The following is a 21,685-nucleotide window of genomic DNA, read 5'->3' on the forward strand; positions in this document are numbered from 1 at the left end:
GGATGCTCCTACCAAGGGAGTGGCTCCCTTCCGTAGCCACTGAACAAGTAAAAGGATGGAACAAAATGACACGGTCAAGCTCTGAAGCAAAATTTCTATTTTCATTTAGCTTTAATCTAGAGCTGCATTGAGTGGTGAAAAGTGCCAGCCTGACAGCTCTGAAGCACAAAGCGCTTGATCCTCTGTGCCAGAACCGCACAGGCACTGGCCAGGCAACCTGCCTGCCTACTTGTTGCCCTGCCAATACAGTCTATAATTGAGGAAAGTAAAATGGAGATATAAATGTTCTTCCTCCGAGTATTTGATGCTGACAGCTTCTCGCCTCCAGCCTTCCTGCACTTCAGGAGCTCAGAAAATGACAAGAAGAGAAAGCAACGAACACTGGCACTGCACGACTCAGGGAGTGGCTTTTCCACTCAGAACGGTGGTTGCTCTTCATCGTTATGAAGACTAAATGTCTGGTTTTGGGGGAGTGCCTTGGAAGCAATGCAGGGGCCCAATTTAACAGAGTGTCATCTAGAGAGAGGGAGACAGTCTGTGGCCCAAACGTCTCGCACAACAGCCACAGTGTGAGAGAAAGGGAAGCGTTATCCTCGCTGTATTGCTGAGACACCAACTTCACTAATGATCAGACACCAAAGATAAGTAACCTTCCCCAGGTCTCACTAAGCATGCACTCACGTTTTCCAATTTCCTTTCCCGGAACTATACAAAAACTCTCTCTACAACCATAAATTACACGTGCCCGGGACCATTCCCTGGAATGGAGGCCAACTGGCACAATTACCCTTGTCCATTTGGTTGCGTTTTGTTGTGCAAAATTTGGATGCAGGGTAACTGCATCCAAAATGCCCACGGGGAAATCCCCTGGCCCATTCCCACTCGTGAGTGGTGCCGAGGAATTTGCGGAGCTTTCCAGCTGACGTGGGACAAACCTGTACCTGTAAACCTCCAAGCGATTTAGCACTGCAGATGATCAAGGTCCAGTTCACGGGAACACTCACCGGTGCTGTTTAATTCAATACCACAGGTGCTGCCACAAGTTTTCCCTCAGACAGCACCTCACGCTAACATACGCGGGGTAGGTTTTTTCAGTACTCTCTTAGAGCAGCAGTAAACAGAAGCAGAAGAAAGCAATATGAATAAACCAAGCTCATCCACTAACTCTAGCATAGAAGAGTGGCTCATTATCTTAAGAATACAGCCTAAAGAGCATCTGGCTTCAAACCCAATGTTCAACTGGAATTAATTGTTTCCCTTACTGTGACAAACAGGTAGAAGGGGGGGGGGGGTGTTTGGTTTTTTTAGTTTTAGATTTCTTTCTTTTAAATAAAAAAGGGAACAAAAGGTATTAAGCGTCTGCAAAGAGACAAGGCACTATCAAAGGATCTAGTAACAAGAAGTGATGGGGACAGAAATGGGGACAGAAAATGGGAAGGGTCAGCAAGCACCTAAGCACAACCCACAAGTGAAGCGATCCTGCCAGCATAGCACTTTTTGCCATCAAAATACTCGATCAGCAACAGTTCAGTCCTTCAAACAAGAGGACAGGAGAGCAATTAAAAAGTGAACAGGGAACACATATCTTGAAAGACAATGCCTGAAGAGGCAGTTAATTTGGAGGAAGGAGAGATTGGAAGAGATCTCCGGGCCCATCATAAACTCACTGAACTCCATGTTAAGCAATAAGGGGTTGGCTGGGTGCTTTCTACTTTCTTTATTTCCACTGGAAGGCTGTTGCAGAACCCAAACCTTCTAAGCCTTAAAGAGTTTTCTTCCAGTTTTCAGCTTAAATTTACTCAGGGCCAGGCGGCACGCATTTTCTCTGGTGCCCACACCTTCAGGCTTAGTAACTGCTCTCCCTAAATGGTATTTCCCTCTTCTGCATTTACAGGAGTCACCCCACTCTTCTCCCACTTGCTTTTCTAGCCGAAGCAAATCAAGAACTCCTGATGCCATCACGCACCTCCATCTCCCATGTCCCAGCAATCCCTGCAGCTCTCCTCTCCAGTTATTCCAGGGGGAGTTCATCTTTCTTGTACGTGAAGGACCAGCAGAGCAACCCCGTCAGATGAGCTGGGCTCTGTGCAATGGCATTAGCTCTTCTCCACAGTTCCTGAAAATACTTTGCCTGACACACTGCAGTGGAGCACTTCCTTATGCCCACATCACACTGTTGGCTCCCAGCTGCTCTCCTGTGCTTCCCTTTAGCTACCTGTAGGTCTTCTTCCCCCTCCTCAGTTTTGGCCACCTGAAGAACACCCAGCTTAGGGCTCTAAAATTCTTGTCAGCTTTTCGTCCACCAGTACCCCCGAGACCTTCTCGGCAGGGCTGCTCTCAATCCCTTCATCCCCCAGCCTGTATTGATACCGGGGGTTGCCCCGACCCAGGTGCAGGACCCTGCACTTGGCCTTGTTGAACGTCACGAGGTTCACACGGGCCCACTTCTCGAGCTTGTCCAGGTCCCTCTGGATAGCATCCTGTCCCTCAGGCGTTGTCGACGGCACCACATATACACAAACACACAACATATACAAACATTGCCATATGTTTACACTGCCTTCTCAGCACAACGTTTCTGTTATGGCACCAAGAACTTACGGGTACGAAAATTACGAATTTTAAGTGCTCTTTTAAAGCCCGTTATAGTTAAATCAACAGTAGTGAGAAAACAGTCAAGAATTTGACTTGCAGAATGGGAGATGATTCGTGACTATCTCAACAGCTTTTACTATTGATGAAGCTTACAACCACCTCACTACCTGGGAATGACATTCTTTGTTAGGATTGGTCTGGTTAGAAACTCAGCAGGCTGGCTCGTTCATCACTGCAATTCTTCAGTCGGAGGAAAGAAAGAACTGAGGAAGACCTAAGCAGAAAGGCGGCCAGCAGGTACCAGTTTCAATTAACTTTCACCTGGGTGCAGAATGAAGCTTCTTTCTAAACATAAAAATTGCATCTCTGTCAGGGTATTGGCTCCTCCAGGAAGTGTCTTTTTTCCACCCTTTGCCTCACTAAAGAGCTTTTTGGCCAGATGCTTTTCTTCTGATGCAGAAATGTGAAAGTATTGGCAATCTTGCACATTTGCCGAGGAAAGCTGTTGCCCACTTAGCTCTGTAGCTCTGAGGGTAGATGCTGCAACGGTCACGCTCACCTGCAAACAGCGCTTGTCTTTGCCTTACGCCCTCACGTATCACAGGTGAGCCACGTCATGAGAAAAACATGCTCAGTTACAACTTCCTGGCTGGATGAGCAGGGACACCACTAGCGGGTCTGCAGGTCAGAAGCCCAGTGCTGGTGCCACACCTCAGGTTCTTGACACAATCATAGGTCAACGTGAGAAACTGAAAAGTGGGGTGGTTACTATTGGAATGCCAAAAATAAAGGAGAGAGATGGCCTGTGTGGGACTAAAGGAAAAGAAAGGAAGATCTTACTCTCTCTCTATTACATCTTCCAAAATGAAATGGAATATGTAGAAAGCAATCAAGACAGGATTAACAACTACCAACAAGCAAAACAGATTTCCTGGATTTATTCTGGAATCCTATAATCCCTCTCCTAAGGAAGCGATCTGCCTTGAAGATGCAAGACAGTCTGCTGCATTTCTACGCTTGCTCAGCTACATTTTCGTTCATCAGTTAGCACGCAGCCTGGGTTTTAAAAGAGGTTGTACTGGATAGAAGGGTCAGACTTGGATTGAACTATCACGTGAAGTCGAGGGGAGAAGAATACAACAAAACATATTTACCACGAACTGGTATATAGGGGACAAAACAGGAATCCATTTGGCACGGCAGACTTGCCATGCTTTAGATGCTGCCAACATCTCTGTCAGAAGCTGTCGTTATTTTATGGGCTATTGTTATACTCATGAAACAGCCAGCCTTCATTGGCGTGAGGACTGGACTGAGACCCTGTGAATTACTGTGCTCACTGACTCAGTCTGCAGGAACTAAATTAATTAATAATTAGAAAAAAAAAACAACCAAAACCCACCTGTAGCACAAAAGAGGGCCTTCTTCAGAAATGAATGGCGCTCTAGATAAAACAACGGATTAGATGAGTTTCTAATGAATTCTTAAGTTCTCTGTCCTCTGCTTTGGCAGGTGTTGATTCAAGATCTCTCTGTACTCAGAAGCTCTACGGTTGGATATCCCAGCAGGAGCGGTGGGGGACAGCAGCCAGCCAGACCAAGACCTACTACTTGTTCTTTCTGTTAAGTCAATAAACCTTTAGGAGCATAAAAGTTACTCCTCGGACAGAAAAAGCAGAACGGGATGAAGGAAGGGGCTTGAGATTTTTAGAACTCGTCTCCCATATATCATATCCATATAGCACGAAAAACTTTCTTTTGATCACATTTCGCAGCTCCTTCATAGCCAGAAGGAATTTCATCACAGGAATTTTCATACCACTAAACTGGCAAAAAGGTGTACAAGCCTTTTTATCCATCTTTATCCTTTTACACTTGTTCCATAAAACCATTTTCCACTCTCCAGCTCACGATCTCACCAAGCAGAAAAGTCCTATCTGCCACACACTTGTCATAAACTAGGTGGGACATGACAAAGTTTCAGAGACATCAGTGTTTATAAGATTAGAAACTTTAAAACGCAAAGAAGAAAAAAAAAAGAAAAAAGGGTGGTGGGGGAAAACTTATTTTCTACCTTGACTGCTAGGTTCTTAAGCTGCCAGTATTTAGCTTAGAAATCCAACCCTCCAAGGCATAATGGGCAAAAGAGCACGTTTTATGTGAAATTAAATTATGCTTCTCTTGATTTAAATACAAAAAGTGAGCTCCACTGCTACATTCATCCACAAGAACGCCCCCAACTTCACAGACACCCATAAATTATTTTTGTAAACAGCAAATTACTAAACATAGTACGACACTCCATGAAAGAGAAAAAGAATGCACACAATCAGCATCTTCCTTTTTGACCAGAAAATGAAAATCTCTAACAGCAGATAAGCCTGAATTAAAAATCCATCAAATCTAGACCCCACATGGGGTATGGGTTATGATACGCCACATATCTGGACTCAACTCTTGAAAGCAATCATGCACTAAGGACAATTTTAGGTTGTTATGCAGAGGTTTAACTAGAGCCTTGGCAACTTAATCTGGGACACGAATGGTATTTGCATTACACTACCATGTGCAGTAAAGAAAACTGGTCTTGCAGTTCGATTCCAGCGCCGCATCCTCAAACAAAACGAGGCTGCTACCTTTGAGGAACATGGATGGAAATCTCACCTGCCATCCCGAAGTGACGCTGTGGCATTGCTTCACTTTTTGTCACTTTCCTCGGGCTTGGTCAATCTTTTGCAGAGTCTGAAGCCAAGGCCCATAGCTTTTTCCTGTTTGTAACAGCGGATGTCTGGGTCTTCACAGGTCGGTTTGTTGTGGGGCACCGCTTGTACCCCGCCTTTGCCTTCATAAATGCATCCTTCCACTAGAAAAGAAAAGGAAAATTACCAGTCATGCCAGTCATGACATTAGACTATCCACAGGGCAACAGAGTGCACTGCTTGCAAGAGGATTTGGTACAGTAAATAATCCTTAAATATCTTGATTTACTTTCTAGTTGGAATGAAATGAAAACATACGTTTAGCAATAAATGCAGCATGATGCTCCTTACCTTGCACTCGTTCTCTCTAACAGATCTGCCTTGTGGCAGGATCACCGTCGCATGTGTATTGCTCGCTTTCATTTCCGTCTTAATCTGTCAGCTGGCACTTGCCACCTCCAGACTGTAGCAAGGATAAAAACGATTCCGTTTACAAGCAGCACAGCACCCTGTGAACCCGCTCTATGAAGTCCTGTATTTATAGAAATGGCTATAAATAATAAAAATCTGCAGGGACCACTGACCCACATACGTGCCGTATTTTCGGAATAGGGCCTAGGTATTAAATCTACAAACTAAGGACTGCGACACCTCTCACCTTGCCCCTTTCCTCCTTCCCTCCGTTTCGTGTGGGAGCTCGTTCCACCAGTGAAGGCACACCACAAAACCAGCCTCACAGAGGGGAAGGGAGGGGAGGGGCTAAGGGAAGAGGCGGAAAGGAAATACACAGAGAAGCAGCTTTGCCCTCCCTGGTTAAAGCCACAGCCCACTCAGGAATCACCTTTCCCGCCTGCAGAGGGAAAAGCACAGAATCGCTAGCAGTGAAGTACGTAAGCTCTTCGTATCAGCATCGCTGCTTGGAGTAATCGAATTGTTCTGCGGAGTCATTTGACAAGCCGACAGGCTGCTCAACAAATGAGAACCAGAACGCATGCCATTTGCGAGATGAGGCAGCAATAAGCTTCTAATCGGTTCCCAACAAGAGCAATTCAAGTGAGGTGGTGTATTAATGGATTTTGTTCTCTGCAAAGCCAAGAAGCAAACATTAACCGCACTCCCCGAAGGGGAGGGAGCAAACTGAGCGAGGGCAACTCATCGGCCCCTTTCAGAGTTTCAACACTCAAGATAAACGAAAACAAACCCATGTAAAAAGTTAAACAGTGGCCAAGAAGCACTTTTATAAAATGCATATAGGGGCCTGAACCAAACCTCAGAAAGACTTCCAACATTGATTTTCGTGACTGTTAGACCAAGGCCTAGAATGAAGCCAAAGCTTCTGCTTGCCAGGTCATGAGAAGATAACTTAAACGAGCTACACAGTAAAGAGAAAACGCCAAAGGCAATAGCGGAGCTTACTGTTTTCCTCCATTCAACCAACTGTGCAGTAAACCAACTTAACCCAGCCAGCCTAAGTGTTAATGTTAATCTTAATCAACATTAATCTTCAAAGTGTTATCATCCTGTGTATAGCCCTCACCCAGAACTGGGTTAAAAGACCAGTTAATAAGAAACCAGAATGATGAAGCTACTGAGTGGGTGTTTGATTGGAGGAGATCAAGATGTATATGTTTTAATTTAAGAACACTATGGTGATAGATAGTTTAGTTTGTTGTGGATTCTATATTGCTCGCTTCTGTAATTTTAAACAATGAAGACTTGTTGCTTAGAAGTTAGGTAACTAACAGGTGTGTGTTTTAGAAGTAGTGATAATTAATTTTAGCTATGGAAACTATAAACAGACGTGGTCCAAGCATGGCTCAGGGACAAATTGCGACCCTATAAGGTAAAGAGGAAGTAAGTTCATGAAGAGTTCACTACCCTACCGACCACCAGAGACCACCCGAGACCCCCAAGAAGACCCTAAAGGTTTTAGTGCGCATGTGTTTAAGATGATGTAATATTATAATTAGTTCTCGGAAATGTAATGAATATGTAACAAGGAAATTTAAAATATGTATGAGAAGCATGGATATAAACAGAAAGGTGACTAGACCAGGTGTGCTTGATTTGTGGCAAGTCCACCGAGCACCCAGGCCTGAATACAACAATATCTCTCCTGAGCGTGTGGAATTGGTTACTTGCACGCCGGGCACGAATCCGCTTTTCGGACAACAGTTTTTGGCGATCCAGGTGGGACTGCTGGGAAGCCTTGCCCGGATCGACTTGTCGGCTCTTGGTGGGGAGACCCTGCTCTCTGGACTCCAGCGCGCACCGACCTTTTGATCGGGGACTCCGTGAGTATTCTCCCCGACCAGAGCAGGTGAGCGACTCAACGGTGCAACGCTAAGGTAAATGAGATATTGTTCTGGAGTATAAAACTGTGCATGCATTTGGTAAGGAATTGTGGCCACAGGTAAAGAGGTATATTCATATGCGTTTGACAGTGACGACTGGAGTATATGAAGTTGTAGGCGCCAGGGGTAAACCGGTATATTCATATGCGTTTGACAGTGACGACTGGAGTATATGAAGTTGTGGTAAAGAACGTTCTTTTTTGGTAAAGATATGGGAGCTCAACCATCAAAAGTAACACCTTGTTCCCCCTTAGGATGCATCATTAAACATTGGGGAAAATTTGGGGGTGATCCTTTGAGAAAGGATAAATTAATTGAATATTGTACTAAATGGTGGCCAATGTATAAATTAGAAGATGAGGAAAAATGGCCAGAATTGGGAACCTTGCAGTATAATACTATTTTACAACTAATGTTATGAGGTACCTTATGTAATTTGTTTTTTTTTTCTTTTTGTTTTGTTTTTTTTTTTCTTTCTTTTCTTTTTTCATAATCTTTTCGATTATGAAATTCGGAAAAAAAAAAATGTAAACTTTTAGGTTTAGATTCTAATGTGATGATGATGATGATGGAAAATAAGGAACCAAAAGTGCACTGTTGTTCTGCATGTAGCATAGGAAAATGATGTTTAAAACTAGGAGAAGAAGAGGAGGATACACAAATGTTAGTACCACCAAGTAAAAATGAAACTTCTGAAACCGAAGCAAGAGGAAGCAATACTTTTAGTCCGATAGCCGGCAGGACTAGAACCCAGCAAGGGTCTGTATTGTTAGCACCCCTTCGCCAGGCAGTGGGCCCAAGGGGGGAGCCAGTATTTGTGAAAGTACCATTTACAACTTCTGATTTAATGAATTGGAAAGAATTAGCAGGATCATACAGAGAGAATCCAGAAAAGGTGTATAGATCCTTTCGAACAATTATTGAAAATCATAATCCAGATTGGAAAGATATTCAAATTCTTTTGAATAATTTGTTTACTCCTGAAGAAAAGAGGGTAGTATTAGAAAAAGCAAATATGGAAAATGAAAGAATAAATGCAAGAGAAGGTCCTGCTCATTTTATGCCAACTCAAGACCCAAATTGGAATCCTAATAGTAATGATGGTAAATTGATGATTAAACAGTATCAACAATTAATTTTGTAAGGAGTAAAGAATGGAATATCCCGCCCAAAGAATTTGGCGAAATTGACTCAAATAATTCAGGAAAAAACAGAGGACCCATCCACCTTTTATGAAGGATTATGTGAGGCAGCTAGGAAATGGACAGACTTAGATCCTGAGAGTGATGAGAATAGAGCAATATTTACTACTTTGTTTGTAGGGCAAGCTGCTCCAGATATTCGAAAGAAATTGCAGAAAGTGGATGGGATTACAGGAATGACTATATCACAGTTAATTGAAATGGCTTATAAGGTGTATAACAATAGGGAAGAGGAGGAAAAGAAAAATCAGGAAAAAGAAAAAATAAAAGATAGGAAACAAAAAGCTGCTATTTTAGCAGCTGCTTTTGTAAATGCCCAAGGATCAGCTGGAGGAAGAGGCAGAAGATATTTGAGAGGTAGAGGTAGAGGGTATTTGAGAGGAAAAGGCAGAGGAGGTAGAGATATGTTTAAACAATATACCCCATTAGGATTTAATCAATGTGCTGTATGCAAGAAACAGGGACACTGGAAGAGTGAGTGTCCGGAGAACAAAGGAGCAGTCGTGACTCAGTCACAGCAGATACCACCTGAAGCTGATTTACTTATGATGGGAGGAGATTCTGAATGATGGGGACCGGGGGTAGAAAATGATATTTTCCCAGCTGAGCCCCTGGTTCCAGTAAAGCTGGGAGATGAAGTAGTCGATTTTTTAGTAGATATTGGAGCAAAATATTCTGTTATAAATACATGTAAAGGACCAATGAGTAAATTTAATGTATCTATTGTTGGGGTCACGGGAAAGAAGGAGATAAGGCCTTTTTTGAAACCTTTAAAATGTAAAATTGGAGGAAAAACACTGATGCATGAATTTTTATATATACCGGAATGCACCATGCCTCTCTTAGGACGGGATTTATTGAATAAATTGGGAGCACAAATCAACTTTAAAAAAGGAAGAATCCAAGTTCATTTTCCTGAAGCTAATGCCTGGCAAGCCCAAGTTTATTTATTACAGACAAACACAGATGAATCTGAAGAAATTCCAGAAGAGATTAAAGATGCAGTTTACCCTTTTGTTTGGGCAACAGAGAAACCAGGAAGAGCGAAAAATGTGGAACCGGTAAAAGTTGAATTGAAAACAGGAGCTCGACCGGTAAGAAAGAAACAGTATCCTATTAGTATAGAAGCCAGAAAAGGTTTGGAACCAATAATAAATACTTTTCTTAAACACGGACTTTTAAGAGAATGTCAATCTGATTATAATACTCCTGTCCTTCCAGTGAAAAAGTCACATAACCAAGGATATAGGCTGGTTCAAGATTTAAGAGCGATAAACCAGTTAGTGGTGGACATTCATCCAATAGTCCCTAATCCATATACGCTGTTAACAACTATCAATGAATCAAATGCATATTTCTCTGTTATAGATTTGAAAGATGCTTTCTTTTGTATACCTCTGGAAGAAAACAGCCAAAAGATTTTTGCCTTTGAATGGGAAGATCCGTCGACTGGGAAGAGGACTCAGCTCTGCTGGACCGTGCTGCCACAAGGGTTTAAAAATAGCCCAACCATCTTTGGAGCAGCTCTGAATAAGGAACTGGAACAGTGGTCCGGTAAGGAAGATCAAATCACCCTCCTTCAATATGTTGATGACATCCTATTGGGAGCAGATACTACTGAGATCTGCAAAGCAAAGACTGTTAGCCTCCTAAACTTTTTGGGAATGGCCGGGTATAGGGTGTCAGAGAAGAAAGCACAAATTGCAAAACAAACTGTAATTTATTTGGGGTTTGAGATTTCCCAAGGACAGCGAAGATTGGGAAATGGTAGAAAAGAAGCCATTTGCAGGATGGCACCCCCTCAATCTAAAAGAGACTTGAGAGGATTTTTAGGAATGGCTGGATGGTGTCGCCTTTGGATTCCAAATTATGGTTTGATGGCAAAACCACTGTATGAGGCAACCAAAGGCCCTGAAGAATTGTTAGAATGGACTCCAGAGTGCCGAAAAAGTTTTGATGACATTAAACAGACTTTAATGAAAGCTCCAGCTTTAGGACTTCCAAATCTGACCAAACCCTTTGAGCTATCTGTTCATGAGAAGAGACATGTAGCTATGGGGGTTTTGACTCAACTTTTGGGAGACTGGAAAAGACCAGTGGCTTACTTTTCCAAACAATTAGATAAAGTAAGCTCAGGATGGCCTAGCTGCTTGCGGGCAGTTGCGGCAACAGTTCTCATCATTCAAGAAGCTAGAAAATTGACATTGGGACAGAAAAGAACGGTTCATGTCCCGCATGCGGTACTTGCAGTACTGGAACAAAAAGGACATCATTGGTTAACCCCTAGTCGTTTGTTACAATATCAGGCTTTGTTAGTGGAACAAGACGACATCATTTTGAAAGTGAGTACAATTTTAAATCCTGCCTCTTTAATGTCAAGTGAAAAAGAGAGTGATCTTAACCATGATTGTTTACAAGTTATCGAACAGGTGTATGCCAGCAGGCCAGATCTGAAAGATGGCCCTCTCCAAACTCCGGATGAAGAATTATTTACTGATGGAAGCAGCTTTGTTGTAAAAGGAGAAAGGAGGGCTGGTTATGCCGTGGTAACTTTAACTGAAGATCGAGAAGTAAAAGCATTACCTCCAAATACATCCGCCCAGAAAGCAGAAATTATAGCCCTCACAAAAGCCTTAAATTTGGCTAAAGGTAAAAGAGTTAACATCTATACAGATTCTAAATATGCTTTTGGAGTTGTGCATGCTCATGGAGCAATATGGAAGGAGCGAGGACTTTTATCTGCTAGCGGTACCCCTTTAAAATATGGAACCGAGATTTTGAATTTGTTGGAAGCAGTACAGAAACCTAAAGAAGTTGCGGTGATTCATTGTAAAGCTCATCAAAAAGGGGACTCAAAAGTAATACAAGGAAATCGAAAAGCACATGAGGCTGCTAAACGTGTAGCATTAAATACTATGATTTATGTTTTAATTCCATCAAAAGAAATTCAGGTGGAATCCCCAAATTATAGTGAGAAAGAAAATAAATTAGCTATGCTATTACATTGTAAGAAAAATGATCAAGGATGGTGGATAACTTCACATGGACAATGTATAGTAACCCCTGAAATTATGAAGAAATTAATGGTCAAAACCCATGCTGAAACACATATGGGAGCAGAGGCAATGGTGGAATCAGTAAGACGATATGCGATAGGAACCAAAATGTTATTGATTGCTAAAAGTGTGAGTAATAAATGTGAGATTTGTCTTAGGAACAATCCGAAAATACAAATCCGACCCCCTCCTGGAGAGGTAAAAAGAGGCATAACTTCCGGTGAGTATTGGCAAATAGATTTTTCAGAGTTACCGCGATGTAACCAATACCGATATCTATTGATATTGGTAGATACCTTCTCTGGATGGCCGGAAGCTTTCCCGTGTCGAACCAACAAGGCAAAAGAGGTTGTGAAACATTTGTTGAAAGAAATAATTTCAAGGTTTGGAGTCCCTTTAGAAATGTCCTCTGATAGAGGCCCACATTTTGTAGCAGAGGTTATTAAAAATGTGAAGAACCAAATATTAAAGAAACAAATTCCTCAAATATATCCAGAAGCTCAGTGGAAATAGATTGAAGCTTTACCATTTGCCTTGTTAAGAATTAGGGTGACCCCGAGAGTTAGAGAAAAAGTAAGTTTATTTGAAATTTTGTATGGTAAACCTTATGATCCTTAATCTAACAGGAAGATCTAAACAAATGCATGTAACAGGAGAAAAAGTATTAACTGAATATCTTTTATCTTTGAGTAAGGTGTTGAATTCTTTGCATAAGTATGTCCCTTTGAAGACACCTTTACCTCTTGAATTTCCAGTACACTCATTTAATCCAGGGGATCAAGTTTATTTGCGAATGTGGAAGGATGACCCTCTTGGAGAAAAGTGGAAAGGACCTTTCCAGGTGCTGTTAACAACAAACACTGCTGTGAAACTGGAAGGAATAGATTCTTGGATTCATTATACGAGGATTAAGAAAATTCCACCTGGACTGTGGACATCTGTATTTAAGGAACCATTGAAGTTAACTTTGCGGCGTGTTCAATGAGATACTGGAGATGCTGCTAAATTAGTGTAACAATTTGATTTTGAACAGAATTAAATTAGAGAGAGAGGGAAGATGTGGAATGTGTTGTTGTTAATAATAACGATCAGTCAGATTGATTCTCAATTTTTGTTATAGAAATCAAAATATCTGGGAACTTTTAGCCCGAGAAGTAACCAACATGTCTTCCTTTTGTATTGCAGCCGAGAATTTTGTGGGAGGGATGTATAGTTCTTGTTTGGTAGGAAAAGGTATAAATTATACCTCCCAAGCACTTTCGACTATTGGTATGGAAATGACACAAATAAGAGAAGCCACACTTGAAAACAGGGCTGCAATTGACTATTTACTTTTAAGACACAATCATGGTTGTGAAGAATTTAAAGGAATGTGTTGTTTTAATTTGAGTGATAATTTACAGTTAGTAGAGAAGAAAATCCAACAAATAAAAGATTTGGCATATGGGTTTAAAGAACGGGAAGGATTTAGATTTTTCTTGGTTGTTCTCGTGGCTTCCAAATTTAAATTGGCTTAAACAATTATTTTTGTTTGTGGTACTGATCGTTATTTTAGTTATGATTATATGTTGTATGATTCAATTTGTATCTTTTTGTAGAAAATAAGTATTGTGAGACTCATGATGCTTAACATCATAAGTCTCAAAGGGGGGAATTGTTAATGTTAATCTTAATCAACATTAATCTTCAAAGTGTTATCATCCTGTGTATAGCCCTCACCCAGAACTGGGTTAAAAGACCAGTTAATAAGAAACCAGAATGATGAAGCTACTGAGTGGGTGTTTGATTGGAGGAGATCAAGATGTATATGTTTTAATTTAAGAACACTATGGTGATAGATAGTTTAGTTTGTTGTGGATTCTATATTGCTCGCTTCTGTAATTTTAAACAATGAAGACTTGTTGCTTAGAAGTTAGGTAACTAACAGGTGTGTGTTTTAGAAGTAGTGATAATTAATTTTAGCTATGGAAACTATAAACAGACGTGGTCCAAGCATGGCTCAGGGACAAATTGCGACCCTATAAGGTAAAGAGGAAATAAGTTCATGAAGAGTTCACTACCCTACCGACCACCAGAGACCACCCGAGACCCCCAAGAAGACCCTAAAGGTTTTAGTCCGCATGTGTTTAAGATGATGTAATATTATAATTAGTTCTCGGAAATGTAATGAATATGTAACAAGGAAATTTAAAATATGTATGAGAAGCATGGATATAAACAGAAAGGTGACTAGACCAGGTGTGCTTGATTTGTGGCAAGTCCACCGAGCACCCAGGCCTGAATACAACAATATCTCTCCTGAGCGTGTGGAATTGGTTACTTGCACGCCGGGCACGAACCCGCTTTTCGGACAACATAAGGACGTCTCTAAAGTCACTTAAAAAAAAAAAAAAAAAGCTAAGTCCTTATCCTGGAATGTAAAGACACCACCTTGGTTCCCACGCAGAGCGGCAGAGATGGCCCAGCAGGGTCATGTCCCCATGTTCCAGGTCAGATAAAAAAAGCACAGGATATGTTTGTGGGGTCGGTTTGATGTATCCCTTCCGTTTTGTGAAAGCTTGGGGAAGCATGCGTTATGCGGTAGGACCGGTGTGACTTTAGATCTGAGGTTAAAAAAGGTGCTGCACTTCAGTGCAACTCCCTGAGTTGCTTTCATCACCAAATAAAAAAAGATTTGCTTTCTCCAGTGTGGGGGGAACAGGAGCTCGCAAGGGGATTCCAGCTACACCGCAGGGTAGCAGTTACCACGTGCTTAACTTCAAAGCTATGCTTAAATCCCACCAAGTGGCTATTAAAGGTCACAGGAATCCCAGAGATCTAACATAAAAAAAAATCCCCAGAAAATACCACACAAAAAACCGGGTTCGCATTACACGTTACCCCTCACCCCGCGAACTCGCCAGACTCCAGCTGGGAAGCCAGAACATTTGTCCCCTCCCACCCTCCGGCGGCTGCCAAAGCAGCGGCAGAGCAAGGACAGCAAGCTCCCGCTCGGGCTGACTGGACCTGCCAAACCACTGGCCGAGCACCGGTGGCGGGGAGAAGCGTTCAGCTCTGCCTCGGAACGGCAGCAGCCTGGATTCATCAGGCTGCTCCCTGCAGGAAACAATCCCAACTGCCTGGATCTTGCCGATGCAAGGACGCATTTAAAGATGAAGTGTTTTCGAGCGAGGGAAACAAGGCCTGAGCAATAATAATCAGGCTGGCAATTTTCCAAGGCAGCTGAATATTCCCAGTCCCCGAACAGGGCAGCTGGAGTGAAAGCCCCGGGAGAGTTAACAGAAAAACACACTACTCCTATTACTGCAGTAACGAAAAATGCTGGGGTGGCTCAGGGGGGCTCTGGGAGTCGGGCTGCCCGGTGCCTGTGCCCGGGGGGGTCTGTCTCCGTCTCCCTCCCCTCCCCAGCTCTCGGGTCACTCCCGGGGCTGCCCCGGCCGGCCCGGCTCCAGCGGACCGGGACCCCATCACACCGGGCCGTTTGGAGCGCTTCCCCACCACCCCCGGGCGGCCCCAGCCCTCACCTCAGCCGAGCCGCAGCTGGAGCAGAGGCTGCGCCTCCCGAGACCAACATGGCCGCCGCGAAGCTCAGTGTGGGGAACTGACCGCTCCCAGCATGCCCCGGGAACCAACATGGCCGCCGGGCAGCCCCGCGCCCCAGGACTACAGCTCCCAGCATGCCCTGGTGCACACCCTCTCCCAGCATGCCACGGGGCGCCCCTTCCCGCTCTCTGGCCCTGCGGGGACACCGGCCCCAGCCCGGCCCCGCCCCCCCCGGCCCCATGGCCGCCTCCCCGGGGCTGCCCCGCCCCCGGTCCGGAGCCCCGGTGGAGCCGGGAGGAGGAGGGGAGAGGGGCAGAGCGGCGGGGGGGGATGGGGCAGGGCGGTGGCGTGGCCGGAGAGGCACGGGAGACGGACAGAGGGACAGAGAGAGGCGACAGAGAAGGAGAGAAGAGCGATGGCCTCCAGGGTGGAGGCGTAGGAGGAGCAGAAAGGGCCGGGGCAGACAGGGAGGAATTTAGAAAAAATAGGGACAAGGAGCCAGACAGAGTGAGAAAGAGGAAGAAGAAAAGAGCAAAGGGCTACCGGGTGCAAAGGGAGCAGTTAAAAAATGGGGACCCAGAGCCTGACCGAGAGGGACAGAGAAAGACCAAAAATACCAGTTCTGGGCAATTGCTCCCATTTCCTGAGCACGGCCCAGGAACTGCATTAGCGGGAGCCTCAAAATACGTGCTGCCGGCAAAAGCCCTGCCTTGGGCCCAATCCTGCACCCTAATATTGGTGATGAACATCGCCTTGCAGGGGGGCCAGGGCCAGGGCAAAGAAAAACCCGTCGGGGGGGTGCGGGTGGAATCGCCCAGCTGTTTTCTTGTTTGTTGGTTGGTTTTGCTTTTTTAAAACAATACTATTTAAGCTCTTAATACGACCTGCAAGGCAACAGGAACGAGGCATACCAGACTGGGCACGTTTGAAGCCCGACCCCATTCAACAGCCGCACAAACCACCGCTCACTGCCGCGGCGCACACTCCACCGCCTGCCTGCAGGTACAGGCAGCCCCCCTGTTTCTGGAGCCGTCCCCAGGAGCGGCACCACCAGGCAGCTCAGAAAACGTGCTGCCAGCAAAAACTTGAGCACAGCTTAATTCTGGGCAATTTTTCCTCACTTTAGGCCTGCTGGTTAAAGACTCGTCCATCGAGAGATGGCTCAGGACCACGCCAGGGCCGGCGGCGCTGCTTTCTGGATCCCGTGGTGGCGATGGGCAGAGGGACAGGCGATCAGATCCTGGGGCCAGGTACGCGTGCGGGGTGTCGGGGTCACCCCCGCCTGGTTTTTCCCAGCGAAGCCCCAGCCAGTGCCAGCCCCGTGCTGCAGCCCCGGGGCTGAGGCTCAAGGATCCGGGCGTTTCTGCGGGTGCTGCACCCGGCCAGACCCCGCCGCCGGCTGCCAGCTGCCCTGGGCTTCCCCCCGTTGTCTTCAGCTCTGCTTTCTGCCAGCAGCTGGGGCACAGCAGAACGTCTTGCCTGCGCTCCACAGCCGTCCTGACCCACGTCTGCAGCTCGTACGTGGTGTCCACGTGATTTGGGGGTGGCAGGTCTCTGTTGTGGCACCCTGGGAACGGGGGCAAAGCAAACCCAATCCCTCCCTTCCAATCTTTGTCCCCAGGGTGACTGAGAAGATACCTACCGTGTGCCGGAGAGCATCCTGTGGGGAGGTGACAGCCGTTGGCAGAGCGGCACCAAGACCCGCCTGACAGCAAAGGCGCCCGGTAGCCTCAGAGCAGCCCAGGTGAGCTGTTTCTCTTGGAGACCAGCAAAGCAGCCTTCCTCCGCCCCTGGTTTTGGTGAGATATGGAGCAGCACAAAGATGTTTCTCAGGCATCCAGGCCTGAGGAGGATTTCCCAGTGCCCCCGTGAGAGATCCTGCTCCTGGAAGCACCTCCCCATACAGCAAAGGCCGTATCCAGCCACCCGGCTCTGGGCGTAGCTGCCCCGAAGGGTGTCTCAGGGTGGACGGGGTCATCTGCCTGGTGGCTCTGACAGAGAAATGATGAGCTGAAGCCCCGTGGTCATTGCCGGCTGGTTCAAAGTCCCCGAGTGCCTCAGCCTTTCTCCCTGAGAGTGTTTAACCCAGGCACTTTTTCAGGGCATGACGGATGATGTGAAGGTGGATGCTGGTGATGTCCTGGTGGCTCTGTCCCACTTCAAAGTTGTGATGTCTGAGATCTGGGGCCACCTGAAGGCTCTGGCGGAGATCTCCAGGGAGTTTGTGTTCAATGTTTTGATACCTTAAGGCTACAATGTCCTAGGGTCATGGGGTGCTAGGGTTACAGGATGCTAGGGCTATGGGGTTCTAGGGTTATGCAGTGCCAGGGTAACAGTTTTCTAGGGTTATCATGTCCCCTGTCTGCACTTAGGGAGAGCTAGAGTTATTGGGTGCCAGGGTTATGGGGTTCTAGGCTTACAGTGTGCTAGGGTTATGGGGTGGTAGGGTAACAGGATGCCAGAGTGTAAGTGGGCTAGGGTTAATGTTATGGACAGTATCTGGGCTTTTTGGTCCTGGCTTCCCTGAGTTGTTTGGGGTTTTTATGCCTTCACGTGTGTTCTGGATGTTTTTTGGAGGTCCTATTTTAGCTTGTTTTCTTTTTAGGGTTCGGACTGGGGACTCTGGTTTGTGCATGATGTGTCTTCTAGTTGTTTTTTTGCTGTTCTGGTGACTTGTTTTGCATTTTCTGTCTTGTAACCATCATTTCTGGTCTAATATGGCTGTCCGGGTCGGCTGCTGTCGCTTCTGTTGCCGTCCAACTCATTTCCAATGGATGTTGGACTGTTTTAGGTAGGTGTGGATTATTTGCGGTCGATGGAGAACGACTGCCAGATGACTAACGGGCCCTGTCGGAAGGCTAAGCGTACTTCTTCGTTTGTGTAGACTTTCAAAGACACAGTCATTTCCCCTGCCTTGAGGAAGAGTCATGGGAAGACACCAACCGCACGGAAGGACAAGGGTTTTGCCTAGGGTACGTGGCTTTTTGGTTTCTGCTTTTGAGTAAGCAACCTGCAAAGAGGCTGCTGTCATTAAGTTTAGTGGCATTTTGTGAAGTCCTGAGTTGAGTATGGCGTGACTTGAAACATGGCTGAAAAAATGGTAGAGGTTTGTCTGCATGTTCTGGCTGCTTCGGGTTTGCATGTCTGCTCGTGGTGGTGAATTCATACTGTCCTTAGCTCCTACCTCAAGGCAGGACGTGTGCTTAGGGTGAGGTTGGTGCGAATCTGTATTTCAAATAGACTTCTTGATCATTTTGAATTTTGGGGGGCCAGCTTCTTCTCAGATCTGTTCAGTCATCCTTGGTTTTGCCTCTTCACGTAACTGGTGAAGAGCTCGTAGGAGGAGCAGGAGAAGGGTCAGCACTGCCGTTTCCATGTTGGTCGCTTGTGCTGCAGTTATCAGGGTTATCTTCCACCCGCAGTTTCTTTGCAGGAATCTCGTTAAGCCACTTGTCCATTTTGTGAGGGGTAGCGGACTTAATGGGAGACCTTTTGTTCCTCATTAGTGGCTCAGGGATTTACCTGTTGTTTTTTGTTTGTTTGTTTGCTTTTTATTTGCTGTGCTTAATTTAAAAAGCTTGTGGTAGCTCTTTGGATTTCTGTCTTTAAAGAAAGTCTCTAGGATTTCTACCCAGGAGTGAAGTGTCCAGAAAAGACTGTCCTTGTACGCTGCTGTCAGCCTTCAGTTTAGAGAAATGGCTGGTAGTGGTGAATGTTTAACGGTAATGTAACTCAAATGCATCTTGAATATTCAAGCTTTGCCTTTGTTCCTGATATGCCTGGGGGACGATTCTCAGCAGGTCATAAACAGTGTGTTCTGCTGTGTTTTAGCCGTTCAAAATAGTGTATCACCAGAAGTGTCTTCCTTAGGCCTACACAGAGCAAGAACCTCCAGTAGCAAGGGCATGCTGACCCTTGGGCAGCTTCAAAGCGACAGGTAAATATAAACAGGTTAACAAACTAGACCTGTGGTAGCAGTGCGTGCATCCAAGTCCACCTGACTCTCCACACTTTCTCAGCACGTCACAGCTTTTCGTGGGTGAGGGTGGATGGAGTCCCTATAAGCAGGTGTTGTAACTGGCCAGGCAGTTGACCTAAAGAAATGAAAAATTACCTTTGAAGGGAATGGCGTGCCTTTAGATGTAGGGCTGTATTGCCTTTTCCTTCCTTGGTCTGAGCACAGTGTGCTGAGAGGTGTTTCCCTCTGGGGGAGGGAAACTCATCCAACAGCCATCATCAGCCTCAGGGCTTGTGGTCCTTGATGGAGGCCTAAGTGCTTGGGACAGTTTGACCTGTGTTTCTCATTCTGCTCCCAGGTTTTTCCTTTAATGGTTGCTCTCTAGTTTATTTGTCTTTATAGTGTTTTGTAAATATTCTCTCTTCTCCATAGCTCTGAGCACTGAACTACATGTTCCTTTTTCTGAAAACCCATAAATAGCTTTGGAGTTTACCTTGGGAGCAGAGAAAATGGGGACTCCTTAGAGTTGAGAAGAGAATCTAATATGAGAAACGCTTCAGTGATACACATCTTCTGAGGTTGAAAGTACCTCAGATTTAACTTTTTGGTTGTTTTTGCATTCTTTAGCAATATCTACTTAAAAGTCTACTTCAGCAAAAGAAGAAGAAATGACTTCGCTTTCTGTGTCTGACTAAAAGAACTAACCTGAACATAGAGAAAACTGATGTGAAGAGCCATTTTTGGGGGTTATTGGGTACCACATCTGACTTGTCGAGCTTTCCCTGTGCGTGGGGTGGTGGTTTGTACACGGCATTGCCCAATTTTCTTTCTGAACTGAACAAGTTACTCTTTCACAGCTTTTTTTAGTAGTCTTTCACTTGACGTGCAACTTCTTGCTCTTCACGTGTCAGCTAACGGCTTCCAAAAAGACAGGAGGTGACTCGGCAAGAAGGTGGGACGTTCCTGCGTTCGTTTCTGGCATCTGATGCTCGGTCCACCTCCTGTCAGTTGCCAGATGCAAGGCAAAGGGCTTCTCCTCATTAGAAATTACTTGTCTGATTTCAGAAATGGTCTACGTACACTTGAAAATGAAACTTTTCCTAATCTCTTTGTGCACTAGTAGAGAAGCAGTGGGGATTTTTCAGGGCTGTGCCTGTGGAAGAACCTTTAGGAAATCCTATCCCTTGGCTCTCAGATGGGGAATGAAGAGTTTGAGAAAGTCATGGGTGTTTCTGGTGTTCCCCAAAGCAGTGGGTTCAGCTGCTGCAGAACCTGGACATTCCTCTGAGTACGAACAGAGGAGGGGATAAAGGGTCTTCAGAGGCTGTTTCTTCCCAGGGGCTTTGTGAGCAGAAAACTCGCCCTGAAACTTCTCCTCCTGAAAGGTTTGCTATGCTCTGTACCGGCTGCTCCATTTTGGATCGTTCTTACAAAAACAAATGGGGTTTTTGTTGCTCCTATGTGTTTTTTCCCCTCTCTGCGATGTGAAATGCCTCTGTTTTGGAGAAAACAATCAGGTCCCTCTGGATGGCATCCCTTCCCTCGAGCGTATCGACTGCACCACTCAGCTTGGTGTCACCTGCAACCTTGCTGAGAGTGCACTCGACTCCCACTATCCATGCCATCGATATTAAACCGTATCGGTCCCAGTATGGACGCTTGAGGGACACCGCTCCTTGCTGGTTTCACGTTGGGCATTGGGCCACTGACTGTTGCTCTTTGGTTAACGCTTTCCCTTCCGCATGAGGAGCTGGGGAGGCTGTTGGGGGCGGGACGGAACACGGGGAGCCCCCGCATTCCCTCCTGGGAGACCCCCAGACAGAAGGCCAGAGCCGGCAACCCCAGAGAGTCCTTAGCAGCCAACAGACAGAACGGACCATGGCGCTGCCAGCCCTGCGGCTCTCACTGTGCAGCCCCCAGGCCCCCCTAGGCGCCCCAGGTGCTTCAGCCTTTTGTCCGTCCCAAAACCTTCTACCCCCAAGGTAGGGACCGACCCTGACCCCTGCAGCCCAGGGACGCTCTTGGGGGAAGGAGCGGAGGTGAGCACTGACCATTACTCCTGTGTCTCTCTCTGGCTCAGCCAACCTGTGCCGCTGCCTGGGCAGGAGCAGCCCTTCCCGGCAGCCTGGGCGCCCGCGGCGCGGATGGCACCCCAGGCACCCCCAGCAGTTATGGCATCCCCAGCAGATATGGCCATGTCTCCCATTTCACCTGCTATAAGCGAGTCTCCTCCCTGATCTGCAACCCTGTCCCACTGACACAGCAGCTCAGCCCACGGG

General features: G+C 45.8%; 1 protein-coding gene and 1 long non-coding RNA gene across 21 annotated transcripts in view; one reads left to right on the plus strand and one right to left on the minus strand.

Moving 5' to 3' along the window:
• Window positions 1-15,526, minus strand: part of LOC142076663 (uncharacterized) — a 30,890-nt gene extending 15,364 nt beyond the window's left edge. For 4 of the 19 annotated variants that reach the window (XM_075139039.1, XM_075139032.1, XM_075139038.1 and 1 more), the window contains exons 1-3: window positions 15,430-15,525; window positions 5,645-5,756; window positions 5,259-5,457 (exon numbers count right to left, since the gene is read on the minus strand). Coding sequence is in view for 2 of the 19 variants with exons in the window: in XM_075139032.1 (XP_074995133.1) it covers window positions 5,259-5,286 (28 nt within the window). In the remaining 17 variants the exon portion in view is untranslated. Of the gene's footprint in view, window positions 1-1,004; window positions 2,481-3,154; window positions 3,409-3,997; window positions 4,040-5,258; window positions 5,458-5,644; window positions 5,757-5,951; window positions 6,144-6,709; window positions 6,762-14,260; window positions 14,282-15,429 lie in introns of those variants that run through there. The other 15 variants (XM_075139023.1, XM_075139019.1, XM_075139034.1 and 12 more) reach the window with 11 other exon arrangements.
• Window positions 15,527-15,652: 126 nt separating this feature from the next.
• On the plus strand, window positions 15,653-21,058 carry LOC142076668 (uncharacterized). 2 transcript variants are annotated; one of them, XR_012671256.1, is made up of 5 exons: window positions 15,653-16,450; window positions 16,575-16,698; window positions 17,070-17,192; window positions 18,333-18,420; window positions 19,319-21,058. It is a non-coding gene; the product is annotated as an uncharacterized LOC142076668 (long non-coding RNA). The 2 variants fall into 2 exon arrangements; XR_012671257.1 differs by lacking the exons at window positions 15,653-16,450; window positions 16,575-16,698; window positions 17,070-17,192 and adding an exon at window positions 17,212-18,239.
• Window positions 21,059-21,685: the final 627 nt, after the last annotated feature.

This window comes from Calonectris borealis, unplaced genomic scaffold (assembly GCF_964195595.1).
Source record: "Calonectris borealis unplaced genomic scaffold, bCalBor7.hap1.2 HAP1_SCAFFOLD_77, whole genome shotgun sequence".
NCBI classification, from domain to species: domain Eukaryota; kingdom Metazoa; phylum Chordata; class Aves; order Procellariiformes; family Procellariidae; genus Calonectris; species Calonectris borealis.